Here is a 24,649-nt window from a genome sequence, read left to right on the forward strand (position 1 = left end):
CCCTATACAAAATCCACTAATTATGCACAGAATGTCACATGCAGCATGTTCACAATATATATGTGGCGCCCCCAGGAGTATGGCCGCCACAGAGGCTTTGCCTTCCTCCAGGGAGGGTAATGCCAGGCTTGGAAGCAGTGAAGGGTCTCTCTCGCAGTTAACCTATACATGCAACACAGTTCCACTCCAGGCCAGCAGGGGGGACTCTGAACCGGAATTGAGGGGAGGAGTGCTCTCTGAGGGCTAAGAGAAAGGAGTGGTCAGTTAGTGTGAGGAGGTCCATGTGTGCAGACGTGTGGAGAGAAGTTGGTGGTTGAGCTGAGGAAGGAGAGCTCCCTCACAGTGAGAGCGCATGAACTGGAGCCTGGTCTCCACGGTTGTGCGGATACTAATGATCCTGCAACAGAAACCAGAGGAGTAAGAGGCTGTAAATGCCCTACTCTCATCTAAGACTCGGAGGCAAAACAGCACGGAGTGAGCCAAGAGAGGAATACGGCTACAGCTGTCTACCATACGAGGTAGTTCTAAGAGACAATAAGAGAAGTAGGAGGAACTCCAGTGTAACTCAGTACTAGGAGTACTTCAGCCAAATAGGCGCTAGGAAGGAGACTGAACAGCCCTTCTGCTGAGAGAGAATCCTGAGCTGCTTCCAGGCTAGCCTGCTCCAGCGCCATCTGTAATCAGGACCTTGGACTGCATTTATCAAGTAAAGGTACAGAAATTGCACCCCGATGTGTCTTTGTCTGCTTCCTACCCTTCCGGCACTGCTACATCCCCGTGACAGCCACATCTACACTGCCCTGGGACTACAGCTTCACCTGTGAGGAGCTTTTACATCTTTGCTGCACCATATCATCAGTCCCAGTGGATCTGCATGCAGCGTCGGCTTAACATCTCACTTGCCGAACACCACAGGTGGCGTCACGAACTATTCCATTACCTACATTCCACCATTTCAATTCCCCCATTACTTGGGCGCCCAGGGCCACGGACCAAGTCACTGCTGCTGTGACACATCCCGCTGACACCGGCCCGGTACCGAGTACCCCACAACTCTGGGAGGGTGACCCATATACCATTATAATAAGAAGAGGTCTTATGTTAAAGTACAGGAGAAATTCCTTGTTGTAAATATGATTTATATACACAAGAAATACAAAAAAATGGCCTATACAAATATACTACAGAGTATTTTTACACCAGAGTGTGAGCCTAAATTCCTTGCTGCAGCTGATGATAATATGCAGATAAAGTGTACAAAATTGCTGAAGCAAAGAATCACAGCTATAGATAGTGGGGATAGGCTTAAGGCACCAAATAACAGTCCATTAGGGTGGAGGTTGGAACACCAACCACAACCAGCATCCAATAAATAAATCAATTTACCAAAGGGTAAAAAATAGCGGCAGTAGTAAGAAGATTAGCAACCCTTCCTAGAATACTTTACCACCCCAGCAAGCTGAAATAGGAGATACTCATTCAGTGTAGGTTGCCATTATGCATAGATTAGTATGGAGGGGCATAGTATCGCTCCCATAACCCGACGCGTATCGTCACCATCGTGACTTCATCAGGGGAAGGGTTGCTTCATCAGGGGTGGAAGAGAATTCTGTGATTCTTTGCTTCAGCAATTTTGTACACTTTATCTGCATATTATCATTGGCTGCAGCAAGGAATTTAGGCTCACACTCTGGTGTAAAAATACTCTGTAGTATATTTGTTTAGGTCATTTTTTTGTTTTTCTTGTGTATATAAATCGCATTTACAACTAGGAATTTCTCCTGTACTTTAACACAAGAACTCTTCTTATTATAATGGTATATTTTGTGGACATGCTGCATGTGACATTCTGTGCATAATTAGCAGATTTTGTATAGGGCTTGTGTTCGCTCCCATATATACAGCTTATGGTTATTAACCACTGTATATTTTAAATGTTTTTAGTATCTTTTTGTGCTTTGTGTGTTCTAAGAAATAAATTTGTGTTTGTTTTCTTGGTGATCCCTGCAGTTTGTGTATGTCTTCTTTGCCTCTGGTTGTGTACTATTTAATTAAGACATACGGTGGTTGGATCCCTCTCTATTGGTTTGACTTCTTGATGGTGCCCTCCATGTTTTTGTAATACTCCGCCACAGCCTGCAGCTGCGGCCTACTTACCAGTACCCACGGCCACCTCTGCTCCGCCACAGCCCGCGGCTGTGGCCTACTCTCCGGGACACGTGTACTCCCCATGGTACCAGAGTGCAAAGACTTCCAGACGCTCCGGCAATGCTTCCTCAACTGGACACGCCGACTGAGGCACCTCCAGAACACTTCTCATCCACAGCTCTGCAGGACGTCAGAGTTTTGCATATTGAGCATATTCATGAGTTTTAATGAGCAGTACCACGTGACCGCTGAAGGCAGGAAGGGAGATCGCGGAGATGCTGGGGGCTGAAGAGACAGCACCAGGATGAGTAAGTATAGCGATACTCACCTGTCCTGCGTCCATGGCTGCTTGTTGCTGTCTGGCACGTCATCTGTCAGTGACGATCAGACAGCAGAGGGCGCGGTGACGTGGTTAGTGTGTGCCGCGCCCCCTGCAGTCTGAACGTGACTGACAGATGACGTGCCAGACAGCAGCAAGCAGCCATGGATGCAGGACAGATGAGTATCTCAGGTGTCAGCTGTGACACCGGCACCTCGCCCCAGCAACGGAGAGGGTAGTATGTAATTTTTTTTATTTTTAAATGCAGCAGCAGCAGAGGCACCACATGGGGCCATAATCTATGGAGCATCTTATGGGGCAGCATATGGGGGAATAATCTATGGGGCATCTTATGGGGGCAGCATATGGGGGAATAATCTGAGACATCTTATGGGGGCAGCATATGGGGGAATAATCTATGGGGCATCTTATGGGGCAGCATATGGGGGAATAATCTATGGGGCATTTTATGGGGGTAGCATATGGGGGAATAATCTCTGGGGCGTCTTATGGGGGCAGCATATGGGGGAATAATCTATGGAGCATCATATGGGGGCAGCATATAGGGGAATAATCTATGGAGCATCTTATGGGAGCAAAATCTATGGGGCATCTTATGGGGGCAGCATATGGTGGAATAATCTATGGGGCATCTTATGGGGGCAGCATATGGGGGAATAATCTATGGGGCATCTTATGGGGCAGCATATGGGGGAATAATCTATGGGGCATCTTATGGGGCAGCATATGGGGAATAATCTATGGAGCATCTTATGGGGGCAGCATATGGGGGAATAATCTATGGAGCATCTTATGGGAGCATAATCTATGGGGCATCTTATGGGGGCAGCAAATGGGGGAATAATCTATGGGGCATCTTATGGGGGCAGCATATGGGGCATTGTTATGATTGAGTCACCGTAGGAGGCAAAAACAGAAATGCTAGCTAAGTCCAGAAAACCAGAGAAGTTGGCAGCTATCGGATTGCAGACCCCTGAACCTATCAACACAACTAGCAGTAGCCGTGGGGGGTTCCTACGATGCCCTAGACCCCTCGATCACAGCCAGAGAATTAAATAGGCCTAAAGAAAGAAAGGGGAAATCTAAACTGCCCCAGAGCAGACCCCAAAGCAATAGGCAGCCCCCAACATATAATGACGGTGAAGCAAGATGAAAACACTAACACAGACAGAAAGATAGACTGAGCAAAGACGGGGCCCAAGCTAACTAGATAGAAAAGGACAGGAAGGCTGCTGTCTGCAATCCATGAAAAACCCTATGAAAATAAGAGCCAACAGACTGACAGTGAAAAAGGCCCTGAAGATGCTAGGCTTCAAAAAGCTATGTCAGTACTCAGGAATATTCTGAAGACAGAGCAACAGGCAAAAGGAGATTCAGCTCACCCCAGCAGGGAATGGCAGAATCCAGAAAAGCAAGGAAAACAAAAACAAAACACAAATGCAACAGGCAAGGCAAAAAACTTAGCTTTAGAGGAGCAGGAATCAGACTGGTCTCCTAGAAGTCCACAGAGAATTCACCGGCAGGGCAGAAGGGCGTCGGCAGCCTTATATCCAGTCTGTGACTCCACTCAGCCAGTCATCCTCATTAGACTCAGGTGCCTGATAATCAGGCTCATTACCTTCCTTTACCAGAATAGGGAGTTCACCAGACCTCAGTGACGAAGGGGAAAATGAACTCACAACAGTACCTCCCCCTTGAGGAGGGGTCACCGAACCCTCAACCACGCCACCAGGGCGATCAGGGTGAGCCCGATGAAAGGCACGCACCAATCTTTTGGCATGAATATCAGAGGCAGAGACCCAGGAATTATCCTCCTGACCATAACCCTTCCACTTAACCAAATACTGGAGTCTCCGTCTAGCCAGACGGGAATCCAGTATTTTCTCTACCTCATATTCCATGTTACCTTCAACCAATACAGGGTCTGGAGGTGCCACCCCAGGAACAACTGGTTCAACAAACCTCTTCAACAAGGACTTATGGAACACATTATGGATTTTAAATGTGACAGGAAGAGCCAAACGAAAAGAGACCGGATTAATAATCTCCAAAATCTTGTACGGTCCAATAAATCTAGGCTTAAACTTAGGAGAAGCCACCTTCATAGCAATATTTTTTGATGATAACCACACCATATCACCAATCTTAAACTGGGGACCAATGGTCCTATGTCGATTGGAAAACCGCTGGGCCTTTTCCTGGGAGAGAGATAACTTATCCACCACTTGGTCCCAGATCTGGTGCATTCTCTCCACCACAGTGTCAACACCTGGGCAGGCAGAAGGCTCCACCTGCCCTGAAGAAAATTGAGGATGAAACCCAAAGTTACAAAAAAAAGGTGACATCAAAGTGGCAGAACGAGCTCTATTATTTAAAGCAAATTCGGCCAAGGGCAAAAATGAAACCCAATCATCCTGATCAGCGGAAATAAAACATCTCAAATACGACTCCAAGGTCTGGTTTGTTCTCTCTGTCTGCCCATTGGTCTGGGGGTGAAAAGCAGAGGAGAAGGACAACTGAATTCCCAGCTTGGAACAGAAAGTCCTCCAAAATCTAGACACAAACTGAACTCCTCTGTCAGATACAATGTTCTCAGGAATCCCGTGTAAGTGAACCACCTGTTGCAAAAACAGGGGCACCAACTCAGAGGAAGATGGCAACTTAGGGAGTGGTACAAGATGAACCATCTTAGAGAACCTATCACAAATCACCCAAATAACAGTCATTCTTTGAGAGGCCGGCATATCAGAGATGAAATCCATTGAAATATGGGTCCATGGCCTCCTGGGGACCGGCAAAGGCATCAACAACCCACTAGAGCGAGAACAAGATTTAGACCGGGAGCAAGTCCCACAGGACTGCACAAAATTCCTGACATCATGAGACAAGGTGGGCCACCAAAAAGAGCGACTCACCCAATCTCTAGTACCAAAAATACCTGGATGACCAGCCAATGCAGAGCAATGAGCTTCAGACATCACTCTCTTCTTCCACTGGTCAGGAACATACAACTTTCCACTGGGACAATGCTCAGGTTTGTCCTCCTGGAACTCTTGCAGCGCAAGTCTCAAATTGGGCGAGATGGCAGAAAGAACTACCCCTTCGCCTAAGATGGTAGCAGGCTTGGTCACCACAGGAGAATCAGCAAAGAAACTCCTAGAGAGGGCGTCTGCCTTGACATTCTTAGTTCCAGGAAGAAAAGAGACCACAAAATCAAAACGTGTAAAAAACAAGGCCCACCTAGCCTGTCTAGGGTTCAAGCGTTTAGCCGACTCTAGGTAAATCAAATTCTTGTGGTCAGTGAGGACCACAACTTGATGTTTAGCTCCCTCCAACCAATGTCTCCACTCCTCAAATGCCCATTTCATGGCCAACAGTTCCTGATTCCCCACATCATAGTTACGTTCAGATGGAGAGAACTTTCGGGAAAAGAAAGCACAGGGATTCATTTTAGATGTTACAGGATTCTTTTGGAACAAAACAGCTCCTGCACCAATCTCAGAAGCATCCACCTCTACCTGGAACGGGAGTGAGACATCAGGTTGCCGCAAAACCGGGGCGGAGGTAAATCTTCGCTTCAGCTCTTGAAAGGAAGCAACAGCCTCCGGAGACGAATTCAACACATCAGCACCCTTCTTAGGCTGGTTTCACATTTGCGTTTTTTTTCGCGGTATTTTAGCGCTAAATAGCGCATGCGTTTTTTTTCCTATACTTTGCATGGGATGCGCTTATGTGCGCATACACATGCGTTTGTACGCATTTTTCCGCGCATGCGTTTTTTTGCGGTATGCGCTCGGGCGCACAAAATGCATCCAGTTGCATTTTTTGGGCGTCTGACTTGCCTCAAAAAAACGCATGCGCGCGCAATGCGTTTTTTTACAGCAAGACACCCATTATAAGTCTATGGGTGGCATTAACCATGGAATTTAGGGGTTTGGGTTAGAGTTAGGGTTAGTTAAGGGGGGTTAGGGTTAGGGTCAGGGTTAGTTAGGGTTTAGGGTTTGGGTTAGGGTTAAGTATGGTTTGGTTAAGGGTTAGGGTCAGGGTTAGGGTCAGGGTTAGGGTCAGGGTTAGGGTTAGTTAGGGTTTAGGGTTTGGGTTAGGGTTAAGTATGGTTTGGTTAAGGGTTAGGGTCAGGGTTAGGGTTAGGGTCAGGGTTAGGGTCAGGGTTAGGGTTAGGGTTAAGTATGGTTTGGTTAAGGGTTAGGGTCAGGGTTAGGGTTAGGGTCAGGGTTAGGGTCAGGGTTAGGGTTAGGGTCAGGGTCAGGGTTAGGGTCAGGGTTAGGGTTAGGGTCAGGGTTAGGGTCAGGGTTAGGGTCAGGGTTAGGGTTAGTTAGGGTTTAGGGTTTGGGTTAGGGTTAAGTATGGTTTGGTTAAGGGTTAGGGTCAGGGTTAGGGTCAGGGTTAGGGTTAGGGTCAGGGTTAGGGTCAGGGTTAGGGTTAGGGTTAGGTTTAGGGTTAGGGTCAGGGTTAGGGTTAGTAAAGTCATGGTTTAGGTTAGTGTGAGGGGCCACCTAATGTTTGGAAAAAACGCAAACGCGGTAAAAACGCACTAAAAACGCATACAAACGCATAAAAACGCTGCGTTTTTTTCATGCATACTCATAAAAATGCTTGAAAAAAACGCAGCAGTTGTATGCTTTTGTATGCGTTTTTTCAATGCGTTTTTTTGTGGGAAAAACGCGCTGCAAAAAAAAGCAAGTGTGAAATTAGCCTTAGTCAGATCAGTCAATGGCTTGGCAATACTAGAAAATTTTGCTATAAATTTCCGATAAAAATTAGCAAAACCCAAAAACTTCTGGAGGGCCTTCAAAGAAGTGGGCTGAACCCAATCATAAATGGCCTGTACCTTGGCCGGGTCCATTTCAATAGTTGACGGAGACAAAATAAATCCCAAAAATGAAATCCTCTGTACTCCAAAAAGGCATTTCGATCCTTTGACATACAGGGAATTCTCCCTCAAGATCCGGAACACAGTCAGAATATGTTCCACATGAGAATCCCAATCCTTGGAGAAGATCAAAATATCATCCAGATAGATAATCAAAAATGTATCGACAAAGTCTCGGAAAATATCGTTCATGAAGCACTGGAAGACAGAAGGGGCATTAGTGAGCCCAAAAGGCATCACCAGGTACTCAAAATGTCCCTCCGGAGTATTAAACGCCGTCTTCCATTCATCCTCCTGCTTAATGCGGATAAGCTTATACGCCCCCCTGAGGTCAAGCTTGGTAAACCAGCAAGCACCTCTAACTCTAGAGAATAGATCCGAAATCAGGGGTAACGGATACTGATATTTAATAATAATTTGATTGAGGGCACGATAATCAATACAAGGCCTTAAAGAACCATCCTTTTTGGCCACAAAAAAAACCCCGGCATCTAAGGGTGAAGAGGATGGTCTAATATGACCCTTCTCCAACGCCTCCTTAATATAGGACCGCATAGCCTCGTGCTCGGGTACAGATAAATTGAAGAGCCGACCCTTGGGAAATTTACACCCCGGGCTTAGTTTAATTGCACAGTCATAACTCCTATGAGGAGGCAAGGACGCAGACTCATTCTCACTAAATACATCATAAAAGTCCGCCAAATAGTCAGGAACATCATGCGACTGAGGAGAGGTGGAAAAAACCGGAGCCTCACTAATGGCACACCGACAACCCCAACTCACCACAGACACAGATTTCCAATCCAAAACTGGATTATGAATTTGCAACCAGGGAAACCCCAGAACAATGGCATCATGCAGACCATGCAACACCAAAAATCTGCAATTTTCTTGATGGTCTGGGGCGACCCGCATGACTACCTGGGTCCAAAACTGAGGTTTATTTTTAGCCAAATGAGTAGCATCAATCCCCCTCAAAGGGATAGGCGTCTGCAGGGGTGTCATCGGAAATCCACAACGTTTAGCAAAATCCAAGTCCATTAGGTTTAGCGCTGCTCCCAAAACCACAAAAGCCTTGACGGAAAATGTGGACAGGGAGCAGATCATAGTAATTGCCAGAAGAAACTTAGGTTGAACACCACCAACAGAAAACGTGTGTTCAAAGCGTTTCTCTCATTTAGGACAAACAGAAATAATATGCGAGGCATCTCCACAGAAAAAACACAGCTTATTACGCCTTCTGAACTCCTGACGTTGCGCCTTAGACAAAACTCTATCACATTGCATAGGTTCAGACATCTGTTCAACCGGTGGCAACACCTCTCGTGCAATCCTGCGTTCACTCAAACGCCGACCAACCTGAATGGCTAATGACATAGAATCGTCCAGACCAGAGGGAACAGGAAATCCCACCACAGTATCTTTTACGGCTTCTGACAAACCCTTCCGAAAGAGAGCAGCCAAGGCATTATCATTCCAGGTAGTAAGGACCGCCCACTTTCGGAACTTTTGACAGTACAACTCTGCAGAATCTCGACCCTGGTTCAATGTCAACAGGGTCTTTTCAGCCTGATCAATAGCATTAGGTTCGTCATACAACAATCCCAAAGCTTGAAAGAATGCGTTCACATTAGTCAGAATAGGATCATCTGGTTTCAAAGAAAACGCCCAATCCTGGGGATCGCCATGCAGCAAAGAGATGACAATTTTAACCTGCTGCGCGGAGCTCCCTGATGAGTTAGGCTTCAAGGCAAAAAATAATTTACAATTATTTTTGAAACTCAAAAATTTAGATCGATCCCCAAAAAATACATCAGGTGTAGGGATCTTTGGTTCAACAGCATGCGAATGAGCAAGGTAGGCAGAAATTCCCCGCACTTCCGCAGCGAGCTGCTCCACACGATCAGACAATTGCTTTATCTCCATTGAGAAAAAAAAAAATTCCCCCTACGGCCTCAGAGATATAGAGGAAAGAATATACACACACCTTTTTTTTTTTTTTTTAAGCACAATTCTTTCCTGCTATTGAGTACCCTAGGGTCTGCGGTATGGCGGGTGATTCTGTTATGATTGAGTCACCGTAGGAGGCAAAAACAGAAATGCTAGCTAAGTCCAGAAAACCAGAGAAGTTGGCAGCTATCGGATTGCAAACCCCTGAACCTATCAGCACAACTAGCAGTAGCCATGGGGGGTTCCTACGATGCCCTAGACCCCTCGATCACAGCCGGAGAATTAAATAGGCCTAAAGAAAGAAAGGGGAAATCTAAACTGCCCCAGAGCAGACCCCAAAGCAATAGGCAGCCCCCAACATATAATGACGGTGAAGCAAGATGAAAACACTAACACAGACAGAAAGATAGACTGAGCAAAGACGGGGCCCAAGCTAACAGAGAATTCGCCCGCAGGGCAAAAGGGCGTCGGCAGCCTTATATCCAGTCCGTGACTCCACTCAGCCAGTCATCCTCATTAGACTCAGGTGCCTGATAATCAGGCTCATTACCTTCCTTTACCAGAATAGAGAGTTCACCAGACCTCAGTGACGAAGGGGAAAATGAACTCACAACAGGGCATAATCTATGGAGCATCTTATAGGGGCAGCATATGGGGGAATAATCTATGGAGCATCATATGGGGGCATAATCTATGGAGCATCTTATGGGGCCATAACCTTTATGGAGCAGCATATGGGGCATATTATTCTATGGAACATCTTATGGAGCCATTATTAACCTTTGTGCAGCATTATATGGGGTGTATTTTGTATGGAGCATCTTATGGGGCTGTCATGAACTGAATGGAATATTATGTTGGGCTCCTGATTCAATATGTATATTCAAAAACATTTAACCTACTGATGTCTCTATTAATTTTACTTTTATTGGTACCTATTTTTATTTTTCAAATTCACCAGTAGCTGCTGCATTTTCTACCCTAGGCTTATACTCGAGTCAAAAAGTCTTCCCAGTTTTTTGTGGCAAAATTAGGGGGTCGGCTTATACTCGGGTCGGCTTATACTCGAGTATATACGGTAATAACAATAACAACCTATCATTACGATATGAAGACATCCTTCACTCTGATGTGTAAAATGATGATAAAATCATGGACGCATCAAATATTTTTTTTACCGATGGGAAAAAAGTGCCTTATTTTTGTGGATTGTCCAGAAAAATATGGTCAGTTAGAAACTCTAGCTCGGAAATGAAATGAGAGAGAATACTTCCCTTAGAATTAATGCAGCCATTGCATTGGTTTTGACTAATTTGTGGCAGACAAATAACCCTCCAGGTCTTGTGGTCTGTGACAAAATTCAGTAGCAACAGAAGCTCTCACTGCTGAAAACTAGAGGAGACAAAATCTGGAATTGTTGCTATGCGACCATCTCCACTTTTCAGAGAACATTTCATACAGTTACCACTTGGTCACAGTAATTAAATTACTTTAGTAAAATATTTATGTATTTGTTAAATTGTTGTTTATACCATTCCCTATAAATGTTATAAATAAAGGCCCTTTTACATTTAGCGATGCACCAGCGATCCAACCAGCGATCCGACCCGGTCAGGATCGCTGGTGCATCGCTAAATGATCGCTAGTGAGCTTTCATCCAGAAAGATCTCACAGCGATGCAGCAGCGACGCAGCGCACGATACTTACCATTCACACACAGCGATCCAGACGTCCTCCCGCCCGCCTCCACGCGTCGCTGGACGTCACAGCAGGAAGTCTCAGCAGGAAGCGCCCGACGAGAAATGGAGCCGGACATTCTCGCGCGATCAGCGATGGACAGCGGGGGAGCCGGTCGCTGGTAAGTATCACACATAGCGATATCGCTAGCAATATCGCTATAACGTCACAAAACCGGTGACGTTTTAGCGATATTGCTAGCGATATTGCTTAGTGTAAAACCCCCTTAAAGTTGTCATTCAACTTAGATAACCCTCTATTAGCAAAACAAACAAACTTTCTGCTCTTTGCAATAAACCAATGAAATAAGAACAATATAAATAGCTCCACACAACTAATATAACAGAAAATGCCATGTTTAATTGCTAGTGGAATCTCAGAATTAGTCAACCCCTTCTTGACAAGCATCTTTAGTATTTAGTAGCGTGCACTTTGGCTCTTATGACCTGCTGCAAGTGTGATGCATAGCCACACACCAACTTCTGGCAGTGTTACTGGGGAATCCTAGAATGTTCCTCATAGTCAATGGCCTTCAGATCACTAATATACTTCAGTTTGTGTACTCCAATCACCTTTTTCAAATTTCCCCCAAACTAATTTATGGGATTTCTGTCAGATGTCTGATAGCCACTCTGAAATCTTCCTGGACGTTTCTGAAGTGAAGTATTAGTGGACTTTCAGGCATGGTTAGGGTCATTATTGTGTGGAGAGGTCCAAGGATGCCCAAGCTTCAGTGATCTTCCTCACAAGAAGCTTGATGTTTTTTCCTGGAATTTCCTGATACTTGATTGAATCCATCTTGCTCACCACAGCATGACCAAGCAGCCACCATGTTCTAGCCACCATGTTCTAGTTTTGCTCCTTTGGTTAGCTGAAGGGATTTTGTGAACTCTGCTTACAAATTTAATTCTCTATGTACATTCAATGCCTCTGATAGCTTTTGGATTCTTTTCCTTGCTTTTGCAAGATAACAATCTTTTCTCTTAACTTTTTCAACCCCTGTCTTATCAACTCTGTGAACCTTGCAACCTGACTTACCAGGAATGGCTAATGCTGCCATAAGCTGGTGTTTAGCAATATATTACATTTGCTGCAGGTCATAACAGCCAAATATGCTATAATAAGTTCTAAAGATGCTTGTTATGAATGGGTTGAATTAGGGGTTGAATTATTTTGAGACTGCAGTAATCATTAAAAGTGGCATTTTGTGTTCAATGTGAAAAAAAAACACTTGATATACTAGTTGTGCTGAATTTAAATTATTTTTGTTTGATTGGTTTATAGAAAACATCAGAAAGTAAGTACAGTACATTTTGCTACTAAATGTAATTAGGAGGTGGATAATTTTACTTGTAACTGTTTATTATTTGTGATATATATATATATATATATAAATAAGTATATTTACATATGTAGCACAAAGGTTTTTCTATCCGTTAATCCATATACTGAATTTAAATATATATTTATTAAGCTTGGTATCTCATGTCACAATTCCGCTTTTACAGGTACACTGGTGCATTGCTCGGCAGGATTGTTGGGATAATTATGGTATACTTGTTTGGAGTCCGAACTGATCAGTATGGGAAATGGATTGACCCTGGTTTGTTTGCAGCAATAGGTTCAGCTGCTTATTTCAGTGGTGTTTCCAGACTGACCATATCCCTAACTGTTATTATGGTAAGTACATATGGACTTTTGCTAACTAAATTGATTGTAAATTATAGAATACTGTGAGGTAGACAGGTCTGGAAATGTCCACAGTTCTACTTTCCATCAGTGGCCTGCTGTAACATCATTGTTGTGGCATAACGCTAAGTTGGCTAATCAAAAGAGCCATGGATGCCGCCAGAGATGTTTCTTCCTTACAGTGTAATGGGCCCCATATAGTGCTCCATATAGTATAAAAGCCCCACATAGTGCTCCATACAGTATAATGAGCCCCATATAGTGCTCCATACAGTATAATGGGCCCCATATACTGTAGAATCATTTAATTTTATTCACCTCGGATGTCCTCACTCCTCCATTTGTTCTTGGTCGTACTCACTGTACTGCACCAGCCGGAGACATGGCACCCTTGGTTTGATTCACCCAGACCTCTGTGCACTACAGGCAGGTAATTAGCCACTATCTGCCTGTTAGTGCACAACAGGCAGATAGTGGCTAGTGATTCGCCCAGTCCTCCGTGCACAAAAGGCAGGTAATTAGCCACTATCTGCCTGTTAGTTCTTAAGCCCCCGTCACACATAGCAATCTCGCTAGCGAGATCGCTGCTGAGTCACAAGTTTTGTGATGCAATAGCTATCTCACCAGCGAGATCGCTGTGTGTGACACCTATCAGCGACCGGCCCCCCTGCCGGTATCGCTGATCGTTGTTGGAAAGCCCTGGACATTGTTTTGAGCGCTGGTCTCCCGCTGGCCAGCACGCATCGCTGCCTGTGACAGGCGGGAGACCAGCGATCTGCACTGTGCTTTGGAACCCTCTGTGTACCTTAGTTACCAGCGCGCTGATGCATGGAGCTGGTAACCAAGGTACACATTGGGTTTCTAAGTGACGCGCGCTGCTTAGAAACCCGATGTGTACCTTAGTTACCAGCTCCCTGCATCAGCGCGATGGTAACTAACGTACACAGCGATGCGCCCGCTCGGCGTCGTTGGTGCTGATCGCTGGTGAAGCTGCTGACAGCTCACCAGCGATCATGTAGCGACTCACCAGCGATCCTGACAAGTTGATATCGTTGTCGGGATCGCTGGTGAGTCGCTATGTGTGACGGGGCCCTTAGGCCGATGGTAACAAAATTATATAGTCCATGATAACCCCTTTAATTCATGTACAGGATAAGTCCATACAAAGATAAGGTTATATGTTTTAAACATTGACACTTGTAGTAAACTATTTCCAAAGAATCAGGACATTGTGCAGGCCCAGCCGAGTTGAAAGCTAAAAACACAGCTTCAGGTAGATACATTAGAGGATGCATTACCCAGTTACATTCCTAGTAGTCAGATTATTACTTCCATTTTGTCATTCACGCTACTGCTCAGTTCCAACTCCATAATAAATGACAGCCCCAGAGAAAATATGTGTTAGTTTTTGGATGGAATTTAAAAGGTTGTGTTATGGGACATTGGATTTAAATGTGGCAAACATTTCTTAAAAGAACGTCTAGTGCATACATATTATCCATATTTGCTAACTGGATCCAAAATGTTGTTTTTCTTGACTTTTAATTTATAATCTTCCATTTGGGAAGAAGCAATGCAAACAATGTGAAAGAATTTGTGTGAAAAGAAATAGTTGGCTATTTATTACAGGTGATAGATGTAGTTTGTATGTGGTGTTGAAGGACCATTTTCCAAATCATACAGTATTCTATGAAAACACAATTATTCATGGCATTTAATTATTGTACAACATGTGCATGAATATAGGAGTTAAGTTGCAGCACATGACCTTCTTCTCTTGTTCACTGGTGGCTACAACAAATACAGTTGTGTGAAAAAGTGTTTACCCCCCCACCTGTTTTTTTATTCTTTTTCATGTTTGCCACATTTAAATGGATCAGATCACCAAACAAATTTAAATATTAGACAAAGATAACACAAGTAATCACAAAATGCAGTTTTTAAATGAAGGTCTTTATTATTAAGAGAAAAAGAAATCCAAACCTGCAGGGTCCTGTGTGAAAAAGTGATTGCCCCCTAAACCTAATAACTGGTTGGGCCAGCAACAACTGCAATCAAGTGTTTGCTATAACTGGCAGTGAGTCTTTTACAACTGTCCTCAGGACAGTCCATCAATGTTAAAGTCCCAGACAACCTCTTTAAATCTATTTGGAGACATTGTTACCGGTACACTTATGAGATCATTCACAAATTTTCTTCTGCACCATTATAAACACAATATAACTAGTACTATTATGGAGGTTCTGCTGCCTACATTCTTAACATTAGCTGAGACTAACTATTGGAGACACTGTAGAGTAGATACATTTGCCCAGAATAGCCTTCAGTGTCAAAAGATCTTATTTTGTTTTACACTTGTGTGATTGGTGGGGGTGCAACACCCTGCACCCCTGTTAATCAGCTGTTTTGGGTGTCGACAGCAACCAGGACTGCTTAGTTGCAGAGCTGCACAGCACAGCTCTGTCTACTATATAATGGCTGGGTCTGGGTACTGCACAGCTGATTCACATTCAAATCAATTGAGGGTCGATTTGCAGTACCCTGGGCATGGAAACTATTCTGTTTGTGGAGCTGTGCAGCTCTGCAACTGAGCAGATCCGGCTGACACCAACATCGGGAACAGCTGAGTGATGGGGATGCTGGTCTCACACCCCCACCAATCAGATATTGATAGCCTATCCTAAGGATAGGCCATCAGTGTAAACATCCTGGACAACCCCTTTAATCACAGAATCTACATATGAGTGCCTGTAAATCGCCTTACACAAAAGAGTCAAGTCAATACCATTCCAATGATTGTGATATTTAGTGCTGATAATATGAGTTGCTCACATGTAACTTCTTGCCCCTGTACCAGAACCTCTATGGCAAATGCAGGAAAAAAATCTGAGCTGCCAAAAAGAGATTGCACTCTGTTCTCACCTGTCATCAGGATGCAGCTGTCTTTCGGCATCTATTTTGTATGATTTGAAAATGACCATGTTGAAAGGGAATTGGAATGGCCCCCTTCCAGGCAGCATAAGCAGCTATATTCATAGATGGCTGCTTCTTCTGCCTTCCACTTGTTACCTAATGGGGAATTAACCCAAGGGCAACTTTATTTTCACCCCTTGTTCTGTATGAGTAGTTGTGTAGTTCCATGTTAACACTTCAACAATGAAGATTAATTCTAAAACTATCATAGATGAGCAACTCGAGTTGATGCAAATCCAATTTATGTTGATTATTTTTGGAATTCGATGAATCCAGTGAATTCATAGAATCTGTGATTTTCTTCACGTGAACTGCCTAAAATGGAAATATGGCTATTTTACACATTGTGGAAGATTACATCATCCAGAGAATGACCACATGATCAACTGTGCAGATTAACAAGCTTCCGCACAATGCTTTGCAGTAATCACATCACATAAACTAGTACAGGAAGAATTATCAGACTGTACAAAAGCAGAATCTGGAAATGCAGCCACCATTTTTGCTGAATCTGGATAGTGAGTGGGCATCACAGTTTAGCTTAGTGAAAGTGATAAGAAGAGAGAACACTGAAGAAACTTTACAAAGAAACTTTATATATAGTGTGTGACAGCACAGCAGTGAAGAATATTAGTGCATTAGAAAAAGAGAATAAGATATATTTAGTTGATAGGGCATAAGAAATAGTAGAATCACTATTTCCATGGAGCAGGGCTAGAAACAGACACAGCTGACAACTGCTGCGTTCATTAACAGTGTGCTGCTGAAATTCAATCTCCGATACACATCTTTCCAGTCCAATTGGAGGCTGTGGAATAAATCATTTAATTTGCGGTGATTTGATTCTCTACAAATGAAATTTTCTGCCAAATTTCGGCACAGCTGGCAAATTTTGGTTTTCAAAAGATTTGCTTATTGCTAGTGGCAATGTTTTACTTTTGTTGAATTTTCAGTTTGAAAAATTTAGCGCCTTTTGACGTTTTCACATCAGTTTCAGGAAGCTCCAGAAAATGGGCAGGAGCTTTGGAGGAGGAATGGTGGAACAGGGCATGGCTACACCCGCTTGCCAAATTCATTAACCCCTAGGGTGGTTGCATGTTAATGACCAGGCCAATTTTTACAATTCTGACAACTGTCCATTTATGAGGTAATAACTCTGGAACACTTCCATAGATCCTGGTGATTCTGACATTGTTTTCTTTTAACATATTGTACTTAATGACAGTGGTAAAATTTCTTTGATATTACTTGCGTTTATTTGTGAAAAAAATGGAAATTTGGTGAAAATTTTGAAAATATCACAATTTTCCAACTTTGAATTTTCATGCCCTTAAATCACAGAGATATGTCACATAAAATACTTATTAAGTAACATTTCCCACATGTTTAATTTACATCAGCACAATTTTGGAACCAAAATTTTTTTTGCTAGGAAGTTATAAGGATTAAAATTTAAACAATAATTTCTCATTTTTGCACCATTTTTTTAGGGACCACATCACATTTGAAGTCACTTCGAGGGGTCAATATGATAGAAAATACCCAAAAGTGACACCATTCCAAAAACTACACCCCTAAAGGTGCGCAAAACCACATTCAAGAAGTCTATTAACCCTTCAGGTGCTTCACAGGAATTTTTGGAATGTTTAAAAAATGAACATTTAACTTTTTTTCATAAAAAATGTACTTCAGATCCATTTTTTTAATTTTACCAAGGGTAACAGGAGAAATTGGACCCCAAAAGTTGTTGTGAAATTTCTCCTGAGTACGCTGATACCCCATATATGCAGGTAAACCACTGTTTGGGCGCATGGTGGAGCTCAGAAGGGAAGGAATGCCGTTTTACTTTTCAATGCAAAATTGGCTGGAATTGAGATCGGATGCTATGTTGCGTTGGGAGAGCCCCTGATGTGCCTAAACAGTGGAAACCCCCTACAAGTGACACCATTTTGGAAACTAAACCCCCCAATGACGTTATCTAGATGTGTGGTGAGCACTTTGAACCCCAAAGTGCTTCACAGAAGTTTATAACGTAGAGCCGTAAAAATAAAAAAATCATATTTTTTCCACAAAAATGATCTTTTCACCCCCAATTTTTTATTTTCCCAAGGGTAACTGGAGAAATTGGACCCCAAAAGTTATTGTGCAATTTGTCCTGAGTATGCAGATGCCCCATATGTGGGGGTAAACCACTGTTTGGGCGCATGGCAGAGGTCGGAAGGGAAGGAGCGTCATTTTACTTTTTTAACGCAAAATTGGCTAGAATTAAGATCGGACGCCATGTCGTGTTTGGAGAGTCCCTGATGTGCCTAAACAGTGGAAACCCCCCACAAATGACACCATTTTGGAAACTAGACCCTCTAAGGAACTTATCTAGATATGTGGTGAGCTATTTGAACCCCCAAGTGCTTCACAGAAGTTTATAGCGTAGAGTCGTAAAAATAAAAAATCATATTTTTTCTACAAAAATTATCTTTTCGCCCCCAATTTTTTTCCCAAGGGTAAGAGAAGAAATTGGACCCCAAGAGTTATTTTGCAATTTGTCCTGAGTACGCTAATACCCCATATGTGGGGGTAAACCACTGTTTGGGCACATGGCAGAGCTCAGAAGGGAAGGAGCGTCAGATTTTACTGTTATGGTTTGCAGGTGACATGACCCACTGGGAGAGCCCATGAGGTGCCAAAACAGCAGAAACCCCCATAAGTGACCCCATTTTACGAACTACACCTCTCAGTGAATTCATATAGGGGTGCAGTGATCATATTGACACCATGGGTGTGTCACAGAATTTTATACCATTGTGCGGCCATGCGGAGGGACTCGGGAGAAATGGAGTGCTATTTGCCTATTCAAGTGAATAGGTCTGTGCACATGTCAGTGTGTTTCCACGAACCATCTGTCCATGGGCAAAACATGCTGACATGTCCAATTTTTATGTCAGCACGGGACACAAAACATCCAGCACATGTGCATACGCATAGCACACATGGATGTCATCCATGTGACATGCATCGGCACCAGGGAAGAAGCGTTAAAGTAAATGCTGTTCCATGACGCCAGGTGCTGAACATGGCTCTCATCATTCTCCCCTGCTTGTGCTGATCTCCAGAAGAGCAGGGGAGAATGATGAGAGCAGTGTTCAGTACCCGGCGCCGGGAACAGCGCTTACACGCATGGCGCAAGTATTACACACACGGACACTGACATCTCCGGTACCGGAAATATCATGATGTGTGAAATGGGTCACCCTCCCAGGGCTGTGGGGTACTCGGTACCGGGCCGGTGTCAGCGGGATATGTCACAGCGGCAGGGACCTGGTCCATGGCCCTGGGCGCCCAAGTAATAGGGGAGGTTGAATGGTGGAAATACAATAGATTAGATGAATAGTTCGTGACGCCACCTGTGGTGTTCGGCAATTGAGATGTTAAGCCGACGCTGCATGCAGATCCTCTGGAACTGGTGGTGTGGTGCAGCAAAGATGTTGAAGCTCCCCACAGGTGGAGCTGTAGTCCCAGGGCAGTGTAAAGGGGATGATAGTGGGGAGACGTGGATGGTGCAGAGATCTAGTGGTGCTGAGGGTGTTGGCGCTGGAATGAGTGGAGGACACCAGGGCTTGCAGTTCCAAAGCTTTACTCACAGTCTGTAGTACATACAGGTGCCTGCCTCCGTGCTGTGTCCTCCGGGTACTCGGTCAACCTCCAGGCAAGATGGAATGCTCCCTTCTAACACTCCGCCAACATGTGCCTTTCGGAACGTCTCCTCTATAGCGCCTTTGAATGAAGTACTCCCAGTACTGAGTTACACTGGAGTTCCTCCTGATAGATGTTCCCAAGAACTCTACTTGTACAACAGACAGCTGTAGCCTGCTTCGGGGACTCCTAAGTCCCGGCTCACTATTAATGTTGCTGTTGTGCCCCAGAGTCTTACATGGGAGTAGTGCATTTACAGCCCACTACTCCTCCGGTGTCTGCTGTTGGATCATTAGTATCCATACAACCTCGGGGACCGGGCCCCGGCCTTGCACTTAGAACTTCTAGGCAGGGTTCTTCTCTAACCCACGTCCTCTGTTCCCTTTTACTCCTCACGTTCCGTACTAGTCTCTCCTTTTTATGGAAAATCAGGTTTCTCTTCAATGTCTTTCTCTTTCTTTCCTTTCCCGTGCCAGCAGACCCAGATCACTGTGATCTGCTCCAGCACTTTCTTCCTCCATCCCTCTCTGAGGGATCTTCTCTCCTCCACTCCAAACTCACACACTCTACTCTACTCTGAACTCTCAACTGAACTGAACTGAACTCCTAAACCTTCCCGCTCTTTTATGTATTCTAACTCCACCCGCCTCCCAGCACGTTTCGTGTTCCAAGCAGGGAGCCACCAAAGGTGCTCTGCTACACTCCAAGCAGGGAGCCGCAATGTGGATTTGCTACACTACTTTGTGGTGATGGGTGCAGGTGTTGGAGTGTGGTTAGGAGCCTCCAACTTACCTGGATGGTGGGGTACCACACCTCAGGAGGAGGTGAAGTACCTCTGTGGCAACCGAACCCTCAGGGGCACCACAGAAAGAGGCCTTATAGCGGATTTTTTCTGTTTGGCTACTGTGACACACTAAAAGATGCTTTTTATTGCAAAAAATAGTTTTTGCATCACCACATTTTGAGAGCTATTATATTGTAATTTTTCCAAATTTTGGCCCACAGAGTCATGTAAGGTCTTGTTTTTTGTGGGACGAGTTGACGTTTTTATTGGTACCATTTTCGGGGACATTATTTTTTCAGTCGCTTTTTATTCTGATTTTTGGGAGACAGAATGAACAAAAACCAGCAATTCATGAATTTCTTTTGGGGGGGTGTTTATACTGTTCCACATGTGCTAACATTGATAAGGCAGTTTTATTCTTTGGGTCAGTATGATTACAGCAATACCTCATTTTTTCTTTTTTTATGTTTTGGTGATTTTATACAATAAAAACTATTTTATATAAAAAATAATAATTTTTGCATCGCTTTATTCTGAGAGCTATAATTTTTTTATTTTTCCGGTGATGGAGCTGTATGGGGGCTTGTTTTTTGCGGGACAAGATGACGTTTTCAGAGGTACCATGTATTTTTCAGACTATAAGACCCTAAATTTTCAGAAGGAAAATAGGGAAAAAAATATAATGTGTCAAATGGGGTCCATCTTACAGTCCGAATTCAACTTACCAGGGTGGATCGACACAGGTGGAGGAGTGGTCACAGGGGTTGTTTGGTGGTCCATGCTGGTGCGGTGGCCTCTGGGAATTCCCTTCCCTGGCTGGTGTGGAAGTGGTGCTCTGTGGTGCGGCGGTGGTGGTGCTCTGTGGTGCTGCTCTGTGGTGTGGTGGGGCTCCGCCGGCATTTTGTGACAGGCACGGTGGTGGTGCTCCTCTATGGGGTGGCGGTGATGGTGGTGCTCTGTTGTGCTCCTCTGTGTGGCGGCGGCGGTGGTGCTCTGTGGTGCTCCTCTGTGGGGTGGCGGTGGTGGTGCTCTGTGTGGTGGCGGTGCTCTGCCAGCATTTTGTGAAAGCCCGGAGGCCCCCACCAATCCAGATTGAGATCTCAGCAATGAGATCTCGTCCCAAGATCTCGGGAGATGAGATCTTGGGACAAGATCTCGTTGCAGAAATCTGAATCTGAGCATGTGCCGCCCCTGGAGGCCATTTTCCCGGAGGCCACCACATCACAGCACTGAATCTGCGGGGGCTTCTGGGCTTTTACAAAATGTCAGTGAAGCTCCGCCACCCCACAGAGGAGCACCACCGCCGCTGCCTCACCACAGCCGCACTAGCCTGGGAAGGGAGACTGCATCGCCTGCAGCGTCAGACTGGGATTGCCGCCATAGTAATTGTAAGTATATTCCGACCATAAAATGCACCCCCATTTTCCCCAAAAATTTTTTGGGAAAAAGTGCGTCTTATGGTCCGAAAAATACGGTATATCCGTCTTTTTGATCGCGTGTTATTCCACTTTTTGTTCGGCGGTGTGATAATAAAGCATTGTTTATTGCCTTTTTTTTATGGTGTTCACTAACGGGGTTATCTAGTGGCACAGTTTTATAGGTCGGGTCATTACGGATGCGGCGATACCAAATATGTGTACTTTTATTGGTTAGATTTTTTTTTCATTCAAATATTTAATTAGTGATAGAATAAATATTGATTTTTGTTATTATTTAAAAAAAATATTTTTACAATTACTTAAATTTTTTTTTTTTTTTTTTTACTTCATTCTAACTTTTACACTTTGTCCCACTATGGGACAATCAGGCTGATTGCTCCTATAGCATGCAGATGAAGCAGCATCTGCATACTATAGAAGCTGTCAGCTCTGCGCTTAGTGCACTGACCTGAGAGACTTCCTGATCATGCACTGCGCATGACTGGGAAGTTTCTCAGCTCTGGTAACCCGGATGTCGTCATGACAACATCGGGTTACCATGGCAGCGGTCACACCGCAGGGTCTCCGATCCAAGGGCAGAGGGGCTGTCAGCCCTCTGTCTGCTCCCGGAATGCTGTGATTGTGTAAAGTGCGTCTGATGTTAGAAAGAGGTTAAAAGTTACTGACTCTTGTAACATTTCTGACTAGTGAATTCATTGGTGGGCTCCTCTTGATGAATTCAGTGCATCTTATTGCTGCATGCCCTTCATTATGGCTGGCTTACAAAACGCGGGTCTTAGCACTTTGGAGCCTTAGAGTTCAAGTAAAGTTTTTTTTTTGTTTTAATCTATATAGACTCTTAAAGGAAGGACTCAAAATTAGCTGAGACTATGATTCTGTATGCACCCTGTACATAAACTCACAGCATGGCCACGATAATGTTCTTACAGCCCAATCTAAGCAGTTGGGGATAGAATTAGTATGAAGTTTGACTTTCAAAGTTTCAAAGCCACCCAGAGACATATCTATCTGATTTACAGTTTTGGATAACACATTTTTAACAGGGCCAAATAATAAAATATGTCAAATATATACACATAAAAATGGGTCAATCATTGTTCTGCTGTTCCAGATGGAGGATGTACAATACACTGTGAATGATCTGTGTCACCACACATTTCTCATTGGAGTAACACTAATTGCCTCACTGTCTTATAAAACAACAAGACAAAGAGGCACGGGTGGCCAGAATAATTTAGAATTTATTAACCAGTAAATCAAATGTAAAAGCCAACAAGATCTTTATGGCACCTGAAAAGGCATTCATCCTATTGATATCAACAGCAACTTTAACATTCTTTGTCACATAGGTTACCTGGCATCTGTCCTTCAACGTGAATATATTTTTTTGAGAAAGAATGAGAAACTTTTTATCTGGCATTGTTCAGTTTTACTGTATTAAGGCTACTTTCACACTTGCATTTTTTTGCGCTGCGCACCGTGCACAGTGCAAATGCACATAAAAAAAGCATCATGCGTTTGTGCGGTTTTGTGCGCTTTTTTAAAAAAAAAGCATGCGTTTTTTTGCGCTGATGTGCGCATTACCATGCGCATGTCAGCGCACCCATAGACTATAATGGGTGGTAGGGTGAAAAAAAACGCATTGCTTGTGCATGCATTTTTTTGGGACAAGTCGGACGCACAAAAAATGCAACAGGAAGCATTTTGTGTGCCCGAGCGCACATTACAAAAAAATGCATGCGCATACAAACGCATGTGTATGCGCACCCATGTAAAGTATAGGGAAAAAAAAACGCAAGTGTGAAACCAGCCTAAGTCAATGGATATTCTGATGAAAAGCATATTCATAGTAATAATTTCTTTGGAATGTTAGGCAGGGTCTGAATGAGTTTGAGATGTTCTTCTCTCAGGACTTTAACAATAAAGGGTTCAGAGTTTGCAATTGCACCCAAACTCTGGTGTGTTATGTTCACCAACCCCTTCTGCCACCTCAGGGGACACCATTGCTATAAATACTGTGTAACATATGGAAAACCCTGTGACATATTTTGTAGTGGGGAGCTTTAGGTTATGACACTGCTCGTAATGATATATAAGAGGCCACACAAGGTTTGCGTGTACAGCCTGCAATGACCCCGCTACCTCCTCACCACTACAGGAGATATCACCTCAACCAACACCGGAACTGCTGCAACCCACCAACCTACTGTCTCCTTCCCCACCATCCTGTAGCATGTAATCCCGAAAGGGCAGGGTCCTCTCCCCTCTGTATCAGTCTGTCATTGTAAGTTTGTTAACTATAAGTGATATCTGTAATTTGTATGTAACCCCTTCTCATGTACAGCGCCATGGAATCAATGGGGCTTTATAAATAAATAATAATAATAATAATAATACACCGGATTGCTTCTGTTAGGACTGATCATGCTATAAGCCCTATCAGGAGAGATGAACAATTAGGATGGTGGGACAAACAAGATCTTCCTGTCAAAGAAGTTATTAAACAATGCTAAATGACTATTATGATGATGGACAGACAATAACTAAAGCCAAGCTCCCTGCCTATATCTCACTGACTTTCTCTGCTGTATCCATGCAGATTATAAATGGGCCTTCATCCACAGTGCAGATCTCGGCATTATGGCTCAAGTCAGTTTATAGAATTTGCTGCCCTGGTCTGGTGTCTAGTCTGGTCCTCCATGGCAGTTGGACTAGTACCTGGGTGCTTCTGGTGTTTACTGGACCCAGCAACATCATGATGTTGCATATGGCCTAGTCAATAAGCTCTTGTAACATCTTGACTAGTGATGAGCGAACGTGCTCGTATAACGTGTTGTCTGAGCACGTTCATTCATCACTAATCATGAAGATAGTTGGACTATGATATCATGACTTTGCGGGCCTGGTAAACAACAGAGGATGCTGGGGAAGGATGCCAAAAGCAGACGTGAAAGACTAACTTGATTCAACTGCCACAGAGAACGGTCTTGATTATGGATTAGGGCAGC

The 24,649-nt window shown here is 43.9% G+C and overlaps 1 protein-coding gene across 4 annotated transcripts in view; it reads left to right on the forward strand.

Annotated features, from left to right (window-relative positions):
* Positions 1-24,649, forward strand: part of LOC141096891 (chloride channel protein D-like) — a 346,533-nt gene that overhangs the window by 162,360 nt on the left and 159,524 nt on the right. For all 4 annotated transcript variants that reach the window (XM_073583783.1, XM_073583784.1, XM_073583781.1 and 1 more), the window contains exon 13: positions 12,575-12,746. In XM_073583783.1, the coding sequence (XP_073439884.1) occupies positions 12,575-12,746 (172 nt within the window). The remainder of the gene's footprint in view (positions 1-12,574; positions 12,747-24,649) is intronic.

The sequence above is a fragment of the Dendrobates tinctorius genome, unplaced genomic scaffold (genome assembly GCF_039654945.1).
Source record: "Dendrobates tinctorius isolate UK_male_01 unplaced genomic scaffold, ASM3965494v1 ptg000081l, whole genome shotgun sequence".
Classification (NCBI taxonomy): Eukaryota; Metazoa; Chordata; class Amphibia; order Anura; family Dendrobatidae; genus Dendrobates; species Dendrobates tinctorius.